Below are 23,515 nucleotides of genomic sequence, written 5' to 3'. Positions count from 1 at the left end.
GTAAATTCTTAAGTCTTTCAAAACTCAGTGTTGTAACAACGGGAAAAAAGGTTTGTCACCAAGCAAAAACACAAAAGTCCTATGCTGCGGGGCCACAACCTTCCGTGCTATGTGCTGATGGGAGACTCGGTGCCAGCAGCGGTGTGCAGGCACAGCTCTGCTCCCATCTGAGCTCCATCAGTGCCTATTCAGGGATTATACCTGGGGTTACTTAGGGCCCGCGTCAGACCGGTCCAGTGCGGACTGACGGACCCCGACGGGGTGGTCACTCTCCAGCGTCTCCTTGTCCGCTCTAATAATTCTGCATCGCGAGGAAAGCTGAAGCACCCGTGCGAAGGAATTCCAGCGGGGCTCTCGGCACCACAGCTGCGTGTCGAGGCGTCAGTCAGCCCGGCCGGGGCTGCGGGAGCCGCCGCCGCCCCTCGCTGCTCCCGGGGGCCGTGCGGGGCCGCTCGGCGCGGAGCACGAGGCCGGGGGGGGCCGGGGAGGGCCGGGGGAGGCCGCCCCGCGGCGCTGGGGGGGAGCGCGCCTCGGGCGGGCGAGCGGGGAGGAGAGCTCGGGAGGGAGCGGGGCACCCCAGTTCCGCTTCCTGACGGCGCCTCGGCCCGGGCGGGGAGCGGCGGCAGCAGCGCGGGGTGCCGGCGCCCATGGCCGGCGAGCGGACGCGGCGCTTCACGCGGAGCCTGCTGCGGCCGGGACAGGCGGCGGAGCTGCGGCACAGCGCGGCCACGGCCGCCGCCACTGCCAGCGGCCGCCTTCAGCAGCGGGTGAGCGAGGGCGGCGAGAGGGGCGGCGGCCAGGTGCGAGGGGCGCGGCCGGGACGAGCAGAGCAGAGCTGGGCAGCCCCGGCGGGATGGGGCCGGGAGGGCGCCGGGATGAATCTCGGCACGGCCCCGCCGAAGCCCTCGCGGGCAGCGTTGCTCAGCAGGCAGCCTCGGCTCGTAGCCTCAGCCTACAGCCCGCCGCTCGCTTGCGTGCTCTCCTCTCTTTTGAATGAGCTTTGCACGGGTACTGGAAGCGAAACGCGAAAAGCTCTCTGTCAAAGTAAGCCTCGCGTGCAGCGTGGATAAGGGGAGCGAGCGCTCCCATCGAGCTGCTGTCACTCGTGTGGCTTCTGGGGACTCGCAGCCTGCAGCACGGCCGCCGAGCTGCGGTGAGCGGGGCTCCGGCTGGCACGCGGCGCTGCGCGGCGCCCGGCCTCGTGCGGCCGCCCCGCTCTGCGCGAGGCTGCGGCTCCGTCGGCGGAGCGGCACCGGCGGCCGCTGCGGTTCTCCGGTGTTGGCTCTCGGAGCCCAGCTGGACGGTAAATCGCTCGGGTTCGCAAGCACGCGTGCTCAGCCTTTGTGAATTATCAGCCGTTTGTTAGGCGTTTGTCAGCCGTTCTTGTGTTAAGGTCCCTTTGGACTTTCTTAAAGAAACGTGTTCTGAGAGATAAATGACCGGTTCCCAGATGATTAAGCACATCACGATGTCTGTGACTTGCGTAACTCAAATATTTTCCTTTTCTAATTTTTCAGGCCAGACAGCTCATTAAGTAGCTTAAAAAGTGGAAAGAGAGAAAGTTGTAAGTGAAATATCATCACTCATCAAAGTTCGTGGCATGTAGTGCCTAAACACAAAGTTTTCTATCTCCCTCTGCGGAAAGTGAGAGCTGATTCCCTGTTCATGTAACTTGGCAGGTATTGCCCACTGCTCCTACAGAGCTTTGCCAAAATTGTGTGTCCTGCATGTCTGTACACCAAGTTCAAGTTGTTTTCTTTACATTGCTGGGCCTGCAGTGCTTTTGCAGGCATCTCCGACTGTCTTTGTAAGGCTTTTCCATGCTTCAGACTTGTGAAAACTTGGTGGGGGCTTACTGCTCTCTGACACAGTTCGGTGTGCCATTAACTCCTGTCAGTATCCCAAAGTGTCTGTGCAGCCATAGGGCTGCCAGATGTGCTTGGTTGGCCCTGTGGGCACCTCGGGATTAGGATTTGGCCCGTGGTCAAATAGAACATCCAGCACTGATAAAGCGTTGTGGAGGAACAATCCCAATAGAGCTGGGCTCTGCCTAGGCGCTGTGCTGAGTTGTCAGTCCTGGAGCATGTGTTTGAATCCATGTTCCAGCTGAACTGCTGGGTTTTCTGGTTGCAGTTTGAGGGATTTGGGATGAAGTTCTGTTGAGGAGTGCTTTCTGTTCTGCCACATCTCTGCTGCAAGGATACGAGAAAAATGATGAAATGGGTGAAGCGGATCTGAATACAATGGTCTGCGTCCCTTGAGGAGAGAATTGATATGGGTTCATTGGTTTTTTTGTTGGTTTGGTTTGGTGTTTTTCTGGGGGGGACTCAGGGTACAAAGCTGTTATCTTCAGGGATAAGTCCCTTCTAGCTGCGTGAGCTCACTCAGGACCAGCAGAATTGGCCACTGCACCTTCCTGACAGTGCTGGGCATGGAGATGCTGGGACAGATGCTGCAGCAACGGTTGCTATGTGGCTGTTGGAGCAAAGCTCCACAGATCTTGGTGTTCTGGCTGAACTTATACTGAATTCTTGCACCAGAAGTACTGCTCCTAGAAGAAAAAAGACTGGTGCATTGCACAAGGCATGTTGGTGCTCCCTGCTTCTTGCTCAGGGTGCATCAGTACCCCGTGTACTCTGAACCTGGCTTGGAGCATCCTGATGGCTGGGGTCAGGATGTGTGAATAAATGGCTACTGGAAGTGGGGGAGGTGGGAAGATGGGGGCAGGAGGCCTTCTGGCATGGCCCTTGTGCCTGTCCTGGGGGGAATGATAGCGGGGCCCCTGCCAGCAGGGTTTGCATCAGGGGCCAGGTGGGTCCCAGCAATCTGGTGAGAGCTCAAATGCCTGCTGTATGCAGTGTCTCAAGGTAGAGCTGTGAGCTGTATCTTCTAGCTTTTTACTGTCTTCAAAAGTATTGCTTTTTCTTCTGTGTGCTTTCCTTTCCTTTTGTTCGTATTTATTTGCTTGATGTGGAAAAAACAGTTGCAAGTATTCAGCTCAGAATTCTGTTTGTAGATAGGAAGAAGTGTCCAAGCAATCAGGGGAAGGAGGTGGGAGGAGTGAAGATGCTTTTATTACTTGGTATTGTAGTGTGTAAGAGAGGAACTTCTTCAGTGCCCTGAAAGACAAAACGTGGGAGCAGGGGCTGAGGGTGAACCTGGCCACGTGTACTGTTGGGTCTGGTTGTGCATCCTTTGCTTGTTATGCAGCCAGGTCAGGTCAGACTTTCATGCTCAGAACCAGGCTAACGCATGAAATAGCCCTCACAGTAAGATCATGATTTGTTTAGAAGGTACAGTGTTAACTGAGCCGTTCCAAGGACAGAAGTACTTTGGAAACTGGGCTGTGAAAGGGCCCTTTCTTCTGAGGATAGTCTGATGTCTACTGTTTGTCCAGCACAAACTGAAGTAAGGCATTTATACAGGCAGTGAATGTACAGTGTTGTTACAGATAAAATAGGCTGTGTGTGTTTGTACATACGTGTACATGCCCAGTCCTCACAGGCCATCTATTGATCTATTTCTCTGTAGACTTCTTAATGTATTGACTTGTTCCTATTTTCCCTTTTTCTTCGGTTAATGCTGGGATGATAGCCTTGTGGAATAATCCTGGAAGCACATGCATAGTGTGAGAGTTTCATGCCCAGTTTGGTGCTTGAGGAGAGGGCTTATTCATTTCATGGGTGTAAGGAAATGTTATCTGCAATCTCCCTCCGGTGAAGGTTTTGCTTTTAGGTTTCTTTGCACTTGAAGTATCAAAGTCTGCTCAGTGTGGGCAACTTGTCAGGTGTATTCAGAGTGTTTGCAACCTTCCGTGAATGCAGTGCAACACTGAAGTCTTAAACAACTTGTTTAGAAACTTGCTTACACATCTGTATTCCAGAATTTATCTTTAATATCCTTTGCAGCATCCTTTACTTCTTTAAAGACAAACCATTGCTTATATGTAGTTTCCTTTACTGGTATATATTTTCAGTTTTGGAGTGCCCGATGACTAATTTTGTAGCTGCTCTCCAGCTGGGGTGTCCCAAGGACACTCAGAGCGGTGTGGAGCTGACAGGGATCTGATCCTTTTCAGCCGGCTCTGGAGCCCAGATGTAAGAGAGAGCCGAGCAAAGGGCGCAGACAAGAATGCGCTGTGTGCACATTTTGCAGCTGCTGGACTCCCTCCTCTGCAGGCAGACAAAGGGGCCTGATTCTTCTCCTGGGTAATTCTGGGAACTGCGTCTGAGGCTTGCAGTGAGGATCAGGTTGATGCAGAAATGAGGAAAGGGAGATAAGGGAAGAAAACCTTGGAGAGGGTGGAGAGAGAAGACGGAAGAAACTCATCTAGAAAGAGTTTATCAAGTGTTCTTCTCACTGGAAAAAATGGGGGAAAAGAGGAAAGACTTTGTAGGGAAGGAGAGGCTGAAGAAGACAATCAAACGGAGGAAAGAAATGAAGAGAGCTGCGAGAAAGATCCATCAGGTTGGTGAATAACTTGTGCAAATAAACCCTGGTCGTGGAATCTTTGGTCAGTCATCAGAAGGTAGCAAAACCTGAGCACTGCAGTCTAAACCTCCGTGTTTCAGTGCTGTCTTGAAGCCATCACTTGACTAACACGTTTTAGATTCATGGGAAGTGAGTCAGCTTGAGTAACTCTAAATGATCTCAGTGTATAGAAGCCACAGTAGCTTCTTTTCTGTGCTTACGAGGTCAGATAAGGGGTTTGGAGAGGGATGGCAGTAGGAAGGAGGAGAACCAGAGGAACAAAGCCTGGTGCTGCCTTGGGGGAAGGTGGCTGTGTTTGGGACTGTGGCTTCCAGCCGCCGTTCAGCAGTGCCTGTGTCACTCCCAGAAGTCAAAACATGTTTGTGACTTTCCTAGCACAAGGTCAGAAGGCTCTGAAGTAGTGACATGTGGTTATTACACAAACAACAAAGGCTTACTAACTGTCTGTAATGCTTTCCACTCGAGCATTGCCAATTTCACAAAGCTTAACAGTACTTTTCTGAAGCAAGATGAGTTTTTTTGATCTGTTTTATACCAACTGTGTATTCTTTTGTTAGTAAGTGCTGACTTCATCCCTGTCTTGTTGATAAGGGAAGCAAACACAGAGATAAGTGCCCAAGCTCACACAGTGAATGGGCAGCGAGCCTCGGCGCAGCTGTTCCGGCACCCATTCCTGTGGTGGGCTCCCCAGCCAAGGGCTGCTCCTCAGCCTGCCCTCTGCTCTCATTGCTGTAGGGGCAGCTTTCCCTCTCCTCTGACCAGTAGGAAGCCAAGAGCTGCCTCTCTTTGTGAGTGCGTTCCTCTGGGAGCAGAGAGCAGTGCTGCAATAGGAGTGCTGAATGGCGACGTGTGCCGGTGAGGCCTTCCAGAGCCTGCCTCCTGCAGAGCTTTGGGCTGTTTATTTTTACCCCTCCACTCTCTTTTGTATTTTAGATTGGGCTCGCAACACGAGGTTATTTTTCCCCCTCTGCCACTGATACATAATGACAACCTAAACACATGGCTTAAGTGCAGTTTAGTAGACTGCTTGTTACCTCTGGCACCGTTGTTTATTTCTCTGCTGATGATACAAGCTGGCAAGAGTCACCTCTCTGCAAAAGGGCTTAGAAACTAGGAAGGAAAAAGAACAACACTATTGCATGTTGAAGTACCAATTCATTCACCCTTAATGAGTGCTTTACTCTATTTCCTTCCCACTGGGGCTGTTGTGCAGTTGGTTTATGTGTAGTACAGAAACTTAGTGAGCTGTCAACAAGACACCGACTTTCTTAATTCCAAGCATAGCTCTCCGCTTCTGCGCCTGTGTTGTGTGGAGGAAGAACAAGGAGATCCGTTGCTGACTCTGAAATCAGCTTGCTTGCTGTTCAGTTTTGAGAGTAACTTCAGCCGACTTAAAGCAAACGTGATTCTTGCTTACTTTGACATGTTGACCTAAATTAAATGATGTAGATATAATGAAATTTAATGGGTGCAGTGGGGTTGTGTACACCAGAGGAGAGAAAAAAGCCTTTCCTTTTGTAAGTGTTACTACTTATGAACAAGGGTAGTACAGAAATGTCTGTCTCTGAAACGACTAGATATGTTTAGCATAGGAAGAAATTACACATTATTTTCAGTTCTGGTTAATATATATATATTTTTTTAATTGACATTTAAATGCATTGTTTACCCACGTGCGTTTTCTGCTGGATGAACCTGCTTTTGTTGCTGGGAGTAAGCTGATGTCTGTCCACTGACTGATGAATGCTTGTAATCTATAGGCATAGATCTGAGTTAAAGGCTTACAGTGTGGCAAGCACAGTGGCAGAAGTGGGACGTTTCCTTGTTTATTTTATTTAAGTGATACCCAAAGCCCTTTCATTGTGTGTGAAATGTGTCTGCTTTTATGCAAGTTCCTCCATGAGCTCTGCTTCTGTGTTTTTTGTTTGCTAGAACATAGGCTATCCCCTAATCTGGGTTAGTGGGCTGCTGTTCTGTATGTGCTGGGCACAAATCCTGCACTACTTGTGCCCAGGCACTGTGTGGAGCGTAGGAAGAGGTCAGGAGAGGGCAGGGGGACAGTCTTCCACTTTCTGCCCTTTGGAAGCAAATGCAGCACTCCTCTGTGCGCTCTGAGCAGGCACAGCAGGAAGTATTCCCAATTTGAGTCTTTCAGAGTGAAAGGGATAGGCTGAACTCTGCCTGGGGCGTGCTGATGGATCTAACAGCTTGTCCCTTGAGTCTGTCCTGGGGGAAAGTTTTCCACATTGCTGTGCGAGTGCCACGGCACGTGTTGGCCTTGGTGACTTTTGTTAGGAATGCCTCCATCCTGTTTCACAGGCCATACATAACACATGGTGTTTGTAGCAATATCTGTACATTTGTACAGACCTTCGTTTCTCTTTGTGCACGTGTGTCTTTTTTAATCTTTTTGTTCTTACTTACAATAGCCTTGGAGTAATCTCAGGTCTTAAAAGGGGTTTAGGGAACAGAGTTTGGCCATCCTTAGGAAGGAGCTGTTTCTTGCCTTCAAAATTCTAAGCCGTGCTGAGCAGATACAGGAAGGTGCCACAGAGCAGAGCCATGCTGACAATCATAGGCCTTGGGAAAACAGTCCTGGGTCCCACCCCCAGTATGGTGATTCCATATGCAGGGAGAAAGGCAGTTATGAGTAGGTATTAAAGCTAGTAATGAGCAGACTTTGATATTTATTCCAGAATATGATGTGGTCTGTATCTTTTGTATTAACATACTTGCAGTGCATACTAGGATGTGCTGAGCTATCGTGCCTCCATTGTCAGTATATAGGCACACTTTTTTCTTCCATTCACATATACTTCCACTAGCAATTGCAATAACAAAGCAAAGCGAAACATCAAAACAGTTGTTATTTGAAAATAAGTTACTAAAATGCATCCACCTGTTTCAAAGCTCACAACTCACCTTAGGCATTGGTTGCCTTTTACATGAGTGTAGCAGAAATGCACAGCTTGAAGCATTGATTGAGCACCTGGTGGGCAGGCAGGGCCAACCCAGGGGAGCTCAGCTGCATGGAATGTACCTGAGTGACTGGCAGGGGGTAGAGGCAGGATCTATCTCTTCCCAGACCTCATTGAAGGGCTGACAGTAGAGACAAGGGGTTCTTGCTGGAGATCCCTGCCTACCTGAGGTATTCCAGAGGTAAGCAAATTTTCTTCCTTTGTTTCTGTGTCCATTGCTGCAGCATTTGGGCTTGTTCTTATTTGCTGCAGGCAAAGGCTTTTGCCACCTTGCTATTATTGGTGCACTTTCCATCACATTATAGCCTGATAATATTATATGTGAGTAACATGCGTTTTTCTATTTGAGTTATGTCATTGTGTGGTAGTTCTTTTCTGCTGACACTGTGTCATCAGATGTCTTGTGCTAGGATCAATGCTTGATATGAAGTCATAAGCAGAGTTGCTGTGTGGATTAATCCTCATAGCTCTCTCAGAGTTAATGAGAACTGTATTTGAGGTTAGTTAGGAGAATTCACTGAACTGAAAATAAATTAAAAAAAATGAGCAGAAATTTAGTTTATCCTCTTTCCTAGTCAAATAACAAACTATGATTTAACAATAATGTTAGGAATTCCCTAATATATACAAAAAGTTGCAGTGTAGGTAGGTGGTTACATTTCTACAGGTATATCTCTCAGAAATTTCCTGTTACTTATTTCCAATCTGTGTCTGACCGTTCAGGTGTTTCTGTACTCTCTGAAAATTATTTATTGCATTTTACAAGCTCCAGTTTCATGTTTCAAGCCTGTTCACTTTAGAACAGGAAAAAAAAAAATGGGTTGGTTTTTATGTAGGAACGCTACCCTGGCCTATTGTGTTGTACTCAGTCGCTGCCTCTCTCTTGATTTCCCCATTCTTGCATCTTCCCACTCCCTGCTTCTCTGCCCTCGCTCTTTCCAGCCCTCGGTGCTCACTGCTCTTTGTGCCTTTCTCCCACTTGTCTCTGTGCCTGCATGTATGCCCCTCTGTATGTAAGGCACAGCGTGTCCTTGTCCGGCGGGCACCTATCTGTGCTCACCACCCGCACCATCTCAAAATCCACTGCTTCCAGGAGCTCTGCTTGTAGGATCCAGCACAGCCACCTCCCTGTTTCTCTCCTCTCTGCACAGCTCTGTTAGGGAGCAATAATCCCTCACCTCCATACTGTCAACGTAATGTCTTTGGGTTTGGAAACATGCCTCCCTCCCAGCTTTAGTATAAGGCTTTACGTTAAACAAATGCTTTTGTGTAGATAATTGCTATTTGAATGGCTGTTCCTTAGATAAAAGATGATTCAAATAATAGGTAGTGACTCCTCTTTCAAGAATACCTCTGCAATGTCTGCTCGCTTAACATGTTTCTGTATCAGTGGCTCCCTGTTCAATGCACACACAGTATATACAGATGATTACATATGTAGTGGCATACAGTGCAATGTCTCAACACTGTATCAAGCCTATTTTAAAAATACTTAAACCAATTAAGTAAATAGGTAGCTGCCATGGCTGCCCTCTGTTTCCATGGAGTGATGTAACATGCAAGGATTTTGGGAGTTTGAGCAGAGATATCTGTGCCAATGGATACTGCAGTGTGCTAGAACAGGCCTGCATGTTCCTGGAGCTCTGACACTTGTGGGGTTTCTCTTTCCTACCACTATTTCCCAATGTGTTTTTCAGAAGACCCCAACTCCAGATGTTAAAGAATCTGGCCAGGGATCCAGATTGAAAAATACGGGTTTCTGTAATGTTTGGGAAGTCTGTGTAATTGGGGATGGGAGGTGGCAAAGGACTGTTGCAGCTGGAGTTGGAAAAGCTGGGCGACACAACCTCTGGGCCGCTTTTGGGTGCAGTGGCTCTCACTGCTGTGGCTGCAGGAATGGGAAGCGGGCTGTGTGTGGGCACGCAGGGCCTGCTGTTCTTGGGAGTGTGCTGGTGGAGTCAGCCCCTCTCTGGGCTCTCTTGTGCTGGCAGCATCGCTTCTGATAAGCTGTGCCTGTGCTCCCTGCAGTGGGAGCGGGGCAGCCACGGTGCTGGGGGGGACTGCAAGATGGTTTTCATGGAAAAGCGTAGCTCTGGGGTTTGCCTGATCAAACAGCTGCAGCTGCACAAAGGGTCACGTATCAGCAGACTGTTGGTAGTTAAAAGGATGAAACTTAAAAACAAGAAGTCCTTATGTGTGTGGTACGAGAATTACAGGAATTAAAACTGAAGAAATTAAAAGAACTTCAAATCTCCCCCTCACGTGTTTCCTTCCCTCTTCTTTTTTTTTCCCCTCCTCCTTCCTCTCTGTTTGCTTGGAGGCTTAATGGAAGTGGAAAAACAGTGGAACTTCAGACATGTAGTGCTGCAGTATTTAGGTAGGCTAAATGGCTGTATATTTAGGGTGAAGAAAGTCATCTCTTGTCTTTTGTGGCTTCTCAGGGTGAGCCTTCTGCTTACCAATATCTGGTGCTGCCTGAAAATGTGCCTTTATGCCTGTTCTTCTCTTGCTGTTCTTTGGGAGAGGGTGAGAGTGCATTTATTATGTTTTGGACTCCGTGCACCTCCTCCTAAGAGAGGGGAATGTGCAAGGAACTGTCACCAAACCTAGCTCTCTGTATTTTTTCCCTTCTTAAATGCTAAGTTTTGTTAAACAATATGGTGCTCTACATGGCTGTGCCTGTGAGATCCCACACTGAGATCTGCTGGAAGCCTGACCAGTTTGTACACTGTCCTCCTCTCACTCTTGGAGATGTGTTCCTTTCTTGAAGAAAAATACACGTAAGCGCTGGGCAGCAGACAAGCTTGAGACAAGACAAGCTTGTTGTGTTTAACTAGCTGCAAAAAGAAGGTGGCAAAGTGGCGATGGACGCCTGATTTCTCCCTGTGACTGGTATGCTGAATGTGTCCTGCTGCCTATAACTACAGAGTACATTTTACTGAAATGCTTTCCCATGTCTTGAGGATGCAAAAATAGCAAAGTGAACCATGACTAGTGAGGAGTAATGCTTTCTAGTTGCTACTATCATGGCCTTAGCTTAGCAGGTATTTTTTTTTTTTCATCTGTGAGATAACTGTAATGAAAACTAATGAAGGGTAAATGCTGACAGTACGACTATTTTTAGACAGCTTGACAGGAAGCGTTTACTTCTTCTGTTCTGTTTGATGTTCTGTTTACTTTCTCATAAATATTAACCCAGCTGGGGCATTGGTGTCTGTTGCTACAGTGGGATGATGATGACAATAACTAAAGTCAATGTCAGTAGTAGCCAAATTTAAATATCTTCTGTTGCTTTAAATAGATCAAGTGGATTCTGGTTGAAAAAGCACAGAATTTCCTGTCAATTCTTCTGGTTGCACAGGAATGTCTTCAGATTTCTAGCTGTGTAGTTGGGTTGGAAAGTGGGATTGGCTTTACCCATAAGATACGGGCTCACACCAGTGCTCTTCTGGATCAGATTAAGCATCCAGCTCTCCTGTCCATAGGTGGATGTTGGATTTCTCTGCACTCCCCCAGTCCAGTGATATTTTGTGGTTTGATTATGTTCTTCCTGCATCCCCTACTAAATTCCCCTGTGGAATGGGATGCTGGATCCATTTTCTCCATTACTTTGTTGAGTGATTTATACTTTCATCTCCTGAAAGCCCCTGCAAGTGCTGCCAATAGCCCAGGGGCAGCAGCAATAGCAAGGCAGAGGTGAAACTCTGTTGTAAACCTTCACCTCTCACCATGCCTGATTCCTATGGCTCACTGTCATGTGAACGCTGGCTCTGCAGGATGCTTAGGGCAGTACCTTCTGTCAGGGTGCAACACACTTCTAGAGATGATATCTGAGGTTTGCATTTCCCCTTCAGAACGGATGCTGATGAGTGAAGTCTGAAAGGCAGGAGGTGCCTCTGTGCAGGGTGGAAGGGCTCTGGCCAAGGGCTTCTCACGAGGTGCTGCGGCTTCCCTTTCCTGGCGCTTCTAAACGCTGCAGAAAGCCTGCCCCAGTGCTCTCCTCCTTAAATCTCGTCTTTTATGACAAGTGATCTTTTTGCATTTAGCATTGCTATGTCCGTGGCAAGACTGAGTGACTGTCACCATCCCTGACCTTCTGCCTGGCAGCCCATCTTCAGTTCTGCCTGCGTTCCTTTTAGACATAACTGTTCCCAACTTACTCAGCTGCTTGACAAAAGCAGAAATGACAGCAAGGTGAGAGCTGTTGTGTTGGCTGCCACTCTGTGTTGCCTTCAAGTCATCATCGCATTACATACAGAGTGATAAATGATAATTAATGTCTGACTAGAATCTAAGTAGAGTCCTAATTATATGCTGGGGTAAGTTCTGGCAGAAATGAACAATTGCTATCCCTGCATCTATACTTCTGCCACAATTTTAAGTGAAAGCAGAGTCTGAAGTTTCCCAGAGTCTGCAAAAAGGGATATGTTTGAAGGAAATCTGTTTTTCCATACATTCATTTGGATGTCACCAGTTCTAGTAAAAGCTTTGGCAGCATAGACAACAAGAGTGTTTACTTCCTTAAAAAATAACCAAAAAAATGTCAGGGTTAAAGCTCCAGCATGTAGTCTGTAGCATTTAAATTATTTACAAATGCAGTTGCACTTTCCCAGCTGGAGGTACTTAAGAGCATAAGGCTCTATGGAATGCCTGGCTGCTGACAGAAAGAGTGGCTGGTCCAGGGAGCTGGTCATCTATTTTAAAGCACAATTGCATGTTCAGCACAATTAGAAAACTGATCGCTTCCCTAAAATAAATCAATACGTTTGCTAGCATAAATAATTAAGACTTCTTGAAAAGCAGCATTGGGTTGGTTTTGTTCTTTGTTTTCTATTTGGGTGGGGAAGTCTTGGAAGACTAAACAGAAGGCGTCAACATTTGAGTACTACCTAAAATAATTAAGGATCCCGTGGTAGTTGGTTTGAGATGTGTCATAACAAAATAGAGAATGACATTACTTCTATGCTAAATTGTTGTCTTTTTTTGTAATGTTCTGAGAGATTTGTGAGGACAGGATTTTATTTTTTTTTTTTAAACATGAGTTTATAGAGAATATTAACAACAGATATGATTAAAACTTTAGTAGTAACAGCAAATAATTTGCAACCAGACTTTTAATTCAGTAAGAAGGAAAACTTCTTGCACATATGTGTAGTTAGCTTGTAATTTCTATTCATATTTTAATCTCCTTTGGAGTTCAGTATTAATCTTTCAAAACACACATGTTACTAATAAAAATATTACTATTCTAAAGATTTTTGCCTGAAATACCCATCAGAAGACATATGTTTTTAGAGAATGTCTTACAGCTTAACAAATATAGACCAAACAACTCACATTTGGGCCGGTTTTGCTAATTTTTTTATGTAGTTGAATAAAGAGCCTTGTGGATGTGAATGTTAATTGATACCAGCAACACAGGTTCATTAGCTTTGGTTTTCGTATGATTTTATTCTTTTCTGGATTTGGAGTAAAAAAAGGGAGTGAAACCCTGTCAGGAGATGTGAAATGAAAAACACATGTTGCACAAAAAAGCTGTCCAGGATACGGAGCACCACAGTGCAGCTCATTAGATGCTAAAATAACTGTTACTCCATTTGATATTGTGAGCACATTCTTGTGCCATGAAAGAACAAAGCAAGATCACTTCTAAAAAGTGCAGAATGTTTTCTGTTGGGGCTGTTTTTTCTGGCTGGGGTAATGAGAGGGGAGTGCAAGCCTTCCTGAGGTTCCAGGTTCACCAGCAGAGATCCTGGGACTGATTGGCGCATGCTGTAAGGAGAAGGATGACTCCTGTTGTATGGCAGTAGTGAGCACTATGTATCTACAGCTCCCATCCCTGGAGACTGCTGTTTGTGCAAGTGTGGATTTCTGAGAAGAAATTCATCATTTGCCCCATGACCTGAGCCCTAGATATGTCATGGCTGGGACAAACATGGCCTGATGAAAAGGGGAAGGGTTGCTTGGTTTGTCCTGCTTGGACCCACCAGGCTTGGGGCTTTTTTAGCAGCATTAATTAAATAAATAAATACATAACTCTTCGTTAATATTTACATCCTGCAGAAATTCCAGAGTCTTATGGTTTGCAATCTCTTCATTTCAGGGGGAAAACTACCATTGGGTTTTTGGATTCAAGATAAAAAGGATTTTATGCCACTGCTAGTGGAAATAATTTGTGTTCTTCGTGTTGGATCTTTGCTGTCAGAACAAATGACACGTCTGCAGCTGCTCTGTTTGGGGGTGTGAGATGATGGGGCATCAGCACCTGAGACAACACCAGTTTTGCTGGGCCCTGCATGTACAAATTTTACTTTGCGTTCCCCTTTCTTCCTTTATCTGCATTTTGTGCCTCATTTACCAGCTGTAAAAGGTTATACTCAGAAATTGAACGAGAATGTTCATTTTGGTTCCTTGCTCCTGGCTGAATTGCTTGCGTATGGAGACTGTCTCAAAGTGAAATTGCCTTGAAATAATAAGCAAGGATTGTACAACTGACTTTGAGCTGAAAGAAGCCTGATTGGGAGCTTTTGCTCCTTCCCATGAGAGGCTGAAAACAGCCCTCTGCAAAGTGAAATTGTGTGCTCTGAATGGTCAGTTTCCAGCCACTTGTTCCTGCCTTTGTGTTAAACATTGGCTTGAGCAGCTCTTCCGCTTCGCTGACAGGGCACAAATCTGGGCTCAGTTTTGCTGGGCTGAATGAGCCACGTTCTGGCAGTCCTGGAATAATGCAGTTTGGAAGGAACTTCTGGAGAGGATCCAGTCCAGCTAAATCAGGCTTCTGGGCCCTTGGCAGGACAAACACTGGGTCAGTGATGATGGGGAGCCCATGGGCCTGTAGTGCCTGTGCCAGCACCTCGTGGGGAAGCATTCCTGTTGTTCACCCCTGGGTTTCCCCTTGTCATGGCTTCTGTGTGGTGCAGCTCATCTCCTGGCTATTCTGCTGTGGCTTCTTTGTCCAACACTCGCATCCTGTGTGTGAGCCCAGCCTTAGTTGGTACTTCTAATGGAAGTTCTTTCCAGAGTTTCTCTCCATGCATGTTTATTTGTAGTGCTGTCAGACACTGCAGAGCTTCTGTACTGTACTTTTCATCAGATGTCAGTCTGAAAGAGGAGAAAAGAAACCAATGTTGAGGCACTAGCACATGCAGTGCCAGGCAGCATTCCTGTGGTCAGTGTGCCTCTGTTCTCCCAGCTGTGACGAGAAATGCCCGCTGCTCATCACTGGTCGACAAGACTTTACACACACGGTCATTTATTTCATCTGCCTAGCTCTTATTATCCAGCCAGAGAGCAAAGGGTTGGGTGGTGAATCTGTCTTTCGTGTGCTCTTCCCTAGAGGGTGCCATCGTCCCGCGCTGTGCAGCCAGTGCTCTGCAGCCAGGAAGTGTGCAGCCCTGCCAGGTGTGCTGCCAGCACCTGCTAACACCAGGAGAAACGGGGCGGCTGAATGGGGTATGCCTCTCCTGTAACCACAGACACATGCTGCTCAATGGGACACTGTGCTTGCTCTGAATGCTGCGCTGAGAACTGCTCGTGTCAGTCAGAGATAGTTTCAGCAGGAGGAAATGTGGTCTTGAGATGGGGTTGTATGTCATTCAGAAACTGCACTGACCGTTTAGCAGAGTGAATGCTTCCTCCCCAGTTTGCTAAGCAGTCACTGGAGGATGAAAACTAAAGAAATGCGAAACTCTGTGTCCTTCTGACCCTACATTGCCTTGGGAAGACCAGGTTCAAGGTCGCAGTGCTTCTGGCATTTAACTGTTTTGAAGCAGTACTTTGGAACACAGTGTTTTTGAAATACAATGTTTTTAAATGACTGTAAGCCCTCAGATAGAGAGCGTGCGAGGAGAAGGCACTGAGGTTATTCATGGCTTTAGCAATCAACAGTGCATATCCTTTCTCTGAAATGAGAGTGCCATCCCTGTGTGTGCGCTGAAGCTCTTTTCCTCAGTGTGCTTGCAGGGGTTCAGACCAGCACAACGCAGCATCCTCTCTGGGCTGGGGAAAGTGCTGGGATGTGGTGGTGTTGGAGGAGAGGACAGGGCAGCTCCTGAGGAGGGATCCATGAGCACTTCTATCCTTCTATTGCGGCCTGGCAGCAGATGGGGGCAGGGAAACAGTACTGGAAATAGTGCCATGAGGTTCTGATGCAGTGTGGTGTCTGTCTGCTGCAATCTGACGCTTGCTTTAGAGACATGGCCACTGCAAAAAGCTTAAAAGCTTTCAGTTCATACTGTTCAGGCATAAAACCTGATTGGAAAGGAGACATGTTGATGATGAATTTATTTAATTGAGCAGGCTGCCATGAAGACTGCATCTTGGTATACTTTGTAGGCTTGGGTGCTGATTCCTTGGGAGCTGGTGAGGATTCCGTGGTTGTTTTGAAGCAGCCAAGCATGAAGAGAGCCTTTCAGAGCTGTGTACATATTTTTGCTCTATTTTCCTTGCTAATGCCTCCAAGCCTCTAAGAAAACAAATACTGACTGCAGACAAGGACTTTGATGTGTCTGAGGAAAATTCCCTTTGCTAAAAGATAATGTCAGCTCTTTTGTTTTGGAAGTGTGAGGTGGGTGATAAATTGTAAGGTGCTGAGAGGTGACAGTAGCTCACCAAAATTTCAGTGACCTTCATCTGCATCAAGGTAGAGTGATACTTTTGATGTTGTAACTTCCTTGAAATGCTTGCCTACTCCTGCTATGAACGAGGCTTTTCCTGCAGTTTTTCTGTAACTGAGTCTCTGCTGTCTTTAGTTCTTAATGGCTTGGGACTCTAGGGAGCTAGCCTAAGCAGACAGCCATAAGCACAATAGAGGCGTTCACCTAACACGGCTGTGTAGGGATCTTCAAGCTTCAAAGGCTTCTGCAGAACTTCTCAATGCACATCATGTAGACATAGAGGGGCTGTTGTTTTCCAGAGAACTTAAATAACTAAAATATGCATGCCATCTTCATGGCTGATCAGCTACAGGCAGAGGGCTCTCTTTGCCGTGGAGAGAGTCAGTGTTTGCTTCGGGAACCATCTCCTCCATGAGGTGTCTTCTAATTAAAGCTAATGGCCAGCATACTGATAAGTTATCTCCTTTTCTTTCATTCAAATGACACAAATTTAAATTACATAAAAAGAGGGGAAAAGAATTTAAAAAGCTTGTGGAAAGGAAACAAATGTGAGGTGCTAAAGAGGTATGTAATAGAACTCTAAGGAAATATTTGATAGTATCTTTAGGAAGTCTCTCTTACTGTAGGAGCGGAAGAGCAGGAGCACTGTAGAAGAGAAAGAAGCCAGAGTTTGGAAGGTGCCGGGCTTATACCTTGCTGCAGGACTCCTGCCAAAGTCAGTGTACCTCTGGCATCTCTTCCACGTGGAAGCTGAGGCTGGATGACGGATAGCTGCTAGCTCAAGAATGCAGATGCCTTTGGACTCTGCTTTCTTATCACGGACTTAATGAGACATGGCAAGTGTGACCCACTTCTGCCACTGCACAGCTTTGCTGCTGCATAGACTCAGCCCTTGGAGCTGCCGAGGACTGGGTCACTGGAATCATCTAGGTTGAAAGAACTATCTTGCCTCTCCATCTTTCAACTATTTCTTTTTCAAATGATGATACCTTTAGTGGTCCACTTCCCAGCCTCTTCTGTGGGCTGTCATGGAGGGGTTACTGCTGCTTGAGCGTTGCCAGTGTGAGTGGTGGTGAAGAGTGGAGGGAGAATGGGCAGTGGGTGGCTTTGAACGGGGGTTTTCCTGAACTAGCCTTGTTGCTAGAGTTTTCAGAATGGGGAACTGAGGCGTTGCTTGCACAAATGAGGATTTTGCTTCCCAAATGATTTCAGTGAGGTTAGCTTCTGGATTAAAGTGCTAATTATCACAAAACAGTGCTTGATGTTTCATTGTAAGAGTAACTAACACCGTTAATGGTGTGTAAACATAATGTATGTTAATGAGACCCCTACATCTAAAAAATAGGTCTATGTGGGAGGTGGGCTCCAGGCATTTTTCATGGGCTGGGAAGTTTCCTTTCAAAAGGTAGGTCATGTTTCTGTGAGACTTTCTTCAAAAGTGTTTGGGTTTTTTGTTTCTTTAGTTCCTTAGAGGCTGGTGGGGTTTTGTTTGTTGTTGTTTTCCTGTGTGCTGTAGCTGTTTTTTCAGTTAATGAGTTTTGATCAGGCCTGGAAAGCCAGTTTTAGCTGCCTTGGGCTTGTGCAGTTTACTTGGTTTTGGACTAAGCCTTGTTTTAATTTGGTACAAGATGCCATGCCAAGATTATGTCATTCCTACTTGTATCTAATAATATCTTAATCCACAAATAATTGTAAGGAAGTCACTTAGACCACTGTCAGAGAAGAATTTCAACCAAAGACAACTGAAATGAATGGGATTCTTTTCTGAGAGCAATGCAGAGCTTTGGGTCAAGCCCCAGGGTGCTATCCCATGTGCGTGTCATTTGTGCTATGGAAACCCAATGTCACAGAAATCCCTGCCAGCCCTCCCAGCTGAGCACTGGGGAGTAAAAGTCATCTTACAGGCGGACATGAGATGTGCCCCAAGGAAGCAGAGTAGTTGCCATAACAGCCAGCAGCAGTCATGATGCAGGAAATTATCCAAGCTCGTATTGATGCTGCTGGAATTAGGGCAGGAATTTAGCTCTCCCAAGTTGCTGCCAAGTGCATCTTCTGAGTGGCCAAGGTGTCAGGCTCAGTTCTGGAGTAGCAGGGAACTGATGGCAGTGTGAACAATAGCAGCAGGCAGGGCTGCTGATTTGGTGCAGAACTTGCACAGCTATGCCGTTGTGCTCATGTAATCACATTAGATGAGTCAAACTACCAAGCATGCCACACAGCCTGTAGAGGTGGGCACGTCAGTGTGCATGTGAGGGCTGAGCTGGGCAGGTCTGAGGGCAGGCAAGCCCCATAGCTGGGTGGATTGTGCTGCTAACTGTTCTAATGCACTTAAAGCCATTAACTCTAAAGAAAGGCAAGAAATAATGGTAATGAGTGCATTACTTTTAAAGAACATATTTGTTTTTTTCTGGCAAATGCTTTAATTACAATTATGTCTTTTGCCAGATTGCTAAGCAATTAAACTCTAATCAAACCCAGAAGAAAATACTTCCACAGAGTGCTTTCAGCCCAGTTCCTGCCCAGGGTTGTAAGAAGGAGCATTATTTACAGGGAGCACAACACCACCATTATAGGTCTGCATGGAAACTGATGACAAACCTTCATTAGGAGTCAAAGCCTTTTGATGTACAGCAAATACAATTTTGGATGCACATATAATCAGGTTGTATATGTGAGCTTAAAAGCCACTTCTCTGGAAGCCCTATAGGAAATTGTTAGTTTTTAAAACGTGTAGGAGAGATCCATTTCTGTATATGTATTTAGCATTAACTTCCTCTCAAGTGCTGTTACCTTACACTGCACGCCATTAGCCTGTGCTGTTTCCAGGTTGGTCATGTGGTTTCTAAGCATCCCTGGCTGCTTTCTGACCGACTTGTCGGGCAGGGGATGCTCCTGCTGGCTGCCTGCAGCTGCCTGGATCCCCATGGATGGGGCACAAACACACTTTGCTCTTAGCGCTTCTGGAAGGTTGCTGGTGGTTCATTCACTGTGAGACCCTGTTAGCAGAGACCCTCCTCAACACAAGCCTCCTGTGTGGATGTAAAAATGTATTACTCTGCAAAACAAATGCATGTGTGGGAACACACAACAGCTACGCTATTGAAAAAGGCATTTTGGAGCTGAACACTGCTGGCTCTCATACAGCCATGGCTATTTTAACATGAGCTGGATGAGCCAGTCCAGATTTTTTTTTTTTTTTTTCCGTTGTTACAATTACAACTCAAATGAGCTTGCTGTGCTTCGGAAAACTGCAAGAAGTGAAAAGATCACAGTCCAAATCCCTCAGTGAGCTTCAGTATGTCAGTGTTAAAACACCAAGTATTTTACAGACGGCATGCTGATAATGAGAGCTAATAACTTTCCAGATGTTTGCTGTCATATGTAGCACAATAACTCTTTTTTTAAAGGTATGCAAAGGGATCCTACCAGTTGTTGTTGGTATGTGTGCAGCAAACAGCTGGTTTGTTTGAACTCGGAATTTTAATACTTTCAGTTCCATGAAAGTGGGATGGGAGGAGGAGGCTCATTGTACAAGAGAGGGAGTGCATTTTCTCGTGTGAATTCAGAAGCAGAGAGGGAGGGAGAGGGTGGAAAGGATCATAATACTGCGTGTGCTTCAGTTTCAGTGGATCAAATCTTTCCTCTATCTGCATCCAAGCTATTCGGTTGTGATCAGATGATCAGAACTCAAGGAAGCGATTGGAGAGCAAGCTGGCTGCAGCTGCACTGTAGGCTGTTTTCAGGGACAAGGAGCCACTGTTTTTCAAACATAGCGTAAACATAGAAGTTACATTGTAGGCTTCAGGATGCAGATATGGGTTGTGCTGCCAGCATTGTTCTGCTTCAAGCCTTTCGTTCTGTGGTACAGAGGAACTGTCCACATATTTGTAGACGACGACGGCGAGAGGAGTTGTCACATGAAATCCTGCCACTGGACAGCGATGAGGAAATGAGCAGACCCAGGACTCTCATCATCATGGTACAGTATACTTTAATCAGCAGAGAGAGTTTGCAGAATTATTACTGCAGATGCTATCTGATTTGTTTTCTTTAACCGTGCAATTGGAGAAAGCTTGACAGGCTATTTGCAGCTGTGGATCGTTCTGCTGTGGGTTTGCTGTCTGTTCACAAGCACAGCTGAGTTGCTACTTTAATCTCAGACTGAAGCTGTGAGCTGCACATAGGCTATACGTAAAGGTCGTGCCTGGTTAATTTGTGGATGTGTTTTGTTGATGTCTGTAAGAAGAGCAGTGTTGGAGCCCGTGTTGTGTTGTGTTTTATCACAGGCTTGAAATTCCAAACAACAGACAGCTTAGAAAACGTTTACTAAGTCTGCTCATCATTAAAAACAAAGTCAGAAGATTGAAAACTTTACCTTCCCCCAGGATGTGGCTGGAATTTATATCAAGTTGTTTGCAGATAAGCTCCTGTATTTCTTTGCTGCAAACTGTTTTCAGCAGGATCATGTTTGCAGGCTCGCACCTTCCTGGTTGGGCGAGTTCCCTCAACTCAGTAAGGAGTCTTGCTGTCTTGGGGAGTTGTTTTCTCTTGTGATTGAATGGGTTCATTTTTATTTTGTAATTGAAATATAAAGAGCACTATAGCTTTATTAGGAGTAAGTGACGAGGTTGTTCTCATTACAAGCCATTATTTCAGAATGGAGAATACATTGGCCCCAGTTACTGCTCCTTGCTGAACACAGGTGTAACGAGCATCACCAGGCCCTGAAGTGGTTGGGGTCTAACATGGTTGTGAGTTTGTGCTGCTTGGTTCTCACATAATGAAAATATTACAAAGATGTCAGAGATGGTATTTGTCAGCTTACCAGAGCAATCGTGTACTATTTGAGCTTCTGAAATTGTTTGGATTTGTTTTTTTTACTGTAAAGGATGTTATAATGAAGTCCAAATTACATCCCCTGACACCTCACTGTACTACACAGGGCAGTAACTTGAGTGGGTGATGGTAACATCAGGGAGCTTAATAGCTGTCATGAGGTCTGGCAGTGGTTTGGGTAGAGCCTTGCTGCCTGTGGAGGTGTGTATTGCCGTCATGGCAACTATAGCAGCTAGGATCTGATCCAAGTGTGCTTTAACTATCAGCTGAGGGTATTGCCCAGTGCCCGGGTTGTAGCTACTGGTCACATAGAAGGAGGCAGCAGGTTTCATCATTGTGAAGCTGATGTTCAACTGTCCTCTGCTTCAAAATCTAGTACCTGTAAAACAAACTGTACAACTTCCCCACTTAATAGTGAAATAAGCAATCTCAACCACATTTAAACAAATAGTTGTCTCCCTCCCAGTGGTGATTTCAAGAATAGTGAGTTCAGAATGGTCTGGAAGAAATTGCAGCATGTCAGAGTATGAATCATCTATGCAACTTGCTTCAGCCTTTGCAAGAAAAGGGCAGGTTGGGGTTGTGGCAGAAAGCAACACCCCAGTACCTGAATGTGGGCTGTCTGCAGCCTGAGGAGCTCCTGTGTAAGTCCTTGGAGGGGGGCTCTGAGCAGCCAGCCCTCACTGTGAGGAGAAGGGGCTCCCCACAGACTGTGGGGCTGGGGATATTCAAGGGTCTGTCACTCATTGCCTTTGGTCACAGATATACCTGCCTGTTGTAATAATGGCACAAGGAAATGGGCGCTTCTGCAGCAACTGCTAATGCACTGGTGCTCCTCCTGCCCAAGTTCTGCCCTTTCCCAGGAGGTCTGTGTGGGCTCCTTTCCTCCCCCAACTTGCTTGGAGAAGGGGAGGATGAGCAGCCCGGGCTGGCAGTGGGGCTGGTGCTGTCTGGGGCAACTGTGTCAGGGAAGAGCTGCTGGCTTCAGAGCGCTTCTGCAGTAGAAATAAGTGGTCCTGTTTTCACTACAATTCATGTGTGACTTGACAGGGCAGCATGATAAAGAGGACTGGAGGCTACTGCATCTTAATAAAGCATATGTTACACTCCTAACCATTTTTCCCCTTGGTCTGTTGTAGATCATGGAAGTTTATGTCTGGAAAATACAGTGAGACAATTATGTAGGCAAGCAGAAGAGTATTTAGTTCAAAACGTCATTATTCACATTGTGCAGATGCCAGAACCTAAGCTGATCTTAATTGAGATTACTGAGTTTGCAGGTCTGAGGGCAGTGAGTGTGCCCAGAGAGGCGGGGGATCCCGGAGCGCAGTGCCTGAGGTGCCCTGAGGCACCCAGCTGTCTGCAGGCTCCTGGTGGTCCCATGGAGCCAGGAGTGGGACTTGGTGGTCCTTGTGGGTCCCTTCCAACTTGGGATGCTCTGATTACATGAGGAGCTGGCACTTCTGACTTTCCAGGCTTCATGTGAGAAGGCCTATCACTTAGTAGCCGATGTGCCATGGGGTGCATGCCTTCTACCGTGTGTTAGTGTGTAGTTTCAATTTTGGATGATTAATGGTGTCCTGCTTATGAATGGCATTTTTTAAGTCCCCAGCTCTGCTGCACGTTCTCACTGCATGCCCTGTAAAACAAAAGAAAAATCCAAATGTTGCCTTGATACAGAAAGCAATCCTGAGGAACAGAGAACACCAGTTTAAGCTGAAATACTTAGAGTAAGTATATGGCACGGTAGGTACAATGTGTGACAAAAGGAGAAGACCCCAAACAAATTTAGCTGTTGCTGGTCAACCACTCAGTAAGCACTGCCTGAAAGTTGCAGGCATCACAGCAGGTATTTCTAGCATTCTAGTCCTTATTGAAAAGGGTGAATGATGTCTTTGTCCACTGACATTTTTTCTTTTGCAGTTTGTTAGTTTAGAAAACTGGTATTTCTTCTTGGGCAAGATGGGTTGATACTGTTTTAAATCCTGACTGGATCCACAAAGCAGAGAGAGGATGTAAAAAAGAATAAAGATACCTGTAAGTCCTCTGTCATTGACTATGATGTGCCATCTTGGACAAAATCCTGGGAGCTACAGGAGACACATGAAATAAGTATCCAAACAGCTGCTAACTAGGTGTATAAGTTGAATTGATATGTTCTACACTGAACAGACTACCTTGTTATTTTCTGTACTGTTAAGAATATGTCTTTAAGAGCTAGTTTTCAAAATAAGACTGCGAGGTAGTGAGGCTTCAGATATTAAAAAGTTATGCAGACTGAATGCAAATGACTGTATATACTGTTTCTGTGAGGGAGGAAAAAAGGAGGAGGCAAAGGGAAGGTGCCTGAGGAAATAAAATACAGTGCTTAGGGCTTTTTGATACTGTTTGCACATAGAGTACTAACACTTAGTATGACACTTTGCATTTGGAACTCGTGACTGGAAAAGAAGTTGAGCTTTATTTAGTAGGTCATTTATTGTTTTCTTTTCACATGATTTATTATGAACGTTGGCAGCTGAGATTTGGGCGGAAGATAAGAGCAAAGCATGAATTTTCCCCTCCTCCCTTGGTACCCAGCTACACAAACACATG

At 46.1% G+C, this 23,515-nt stretch overlaps 1 protein-coding gene across 12 annotated transcripts in view; it reads left to right on the top strand.

Moving 5' to 3' along the window:
• Positions 1-518: 518 nt before the first annotated feature.
• The window catches only part of DOCK10 (dedicator of cytokinesis 10), a 142,468-nt gene continuing 119,471 nt past the window's right edge, over positions 519-23,515 (top strand). For 6 of the 12 annotated variants that reach the window (XM_085233040.1, XM_085233041.1, XM_085233043.1 and 3 more), the window contains exon 1: positions 19,672-20,063. In XM_085233040.1, the coding sequence (XP_085089166.1) occupies positions 19,899-20,063 (165 nt within the window). In that variant the 5' untranslated portion in view covers positions 19,672-19,898. Of the gene's footprint in view, positions 768-4,019; positions 4,468-19,668; positions 20,064-23,515 lie in introns of those variants that run through there. The other 6 variants (XM_085233045.1, XM_085233044.1, XM_085233053.1 and 3 more) reach the window with 6 other exon arrangements.

This window comes from Meleagris gallopavo, chromosome 11 (genome assembly GCF_905368555.1).
Source record: "Meleagris gallopavo chromosome 11, MGAL_WU_HG_1.1, whole genome shotgun sequence".
Classification (NCBI taxonomy): Eukaryota; Metazoa; Chordata; class Aves; order Galliformes; family Phasianidae; genus Meleagris; species Meleagris gallopavo.
Note: the sequence above shows the minus strand (reverse complement) of the source record. Positions and strands in the feature narration are given on the sequence as shown.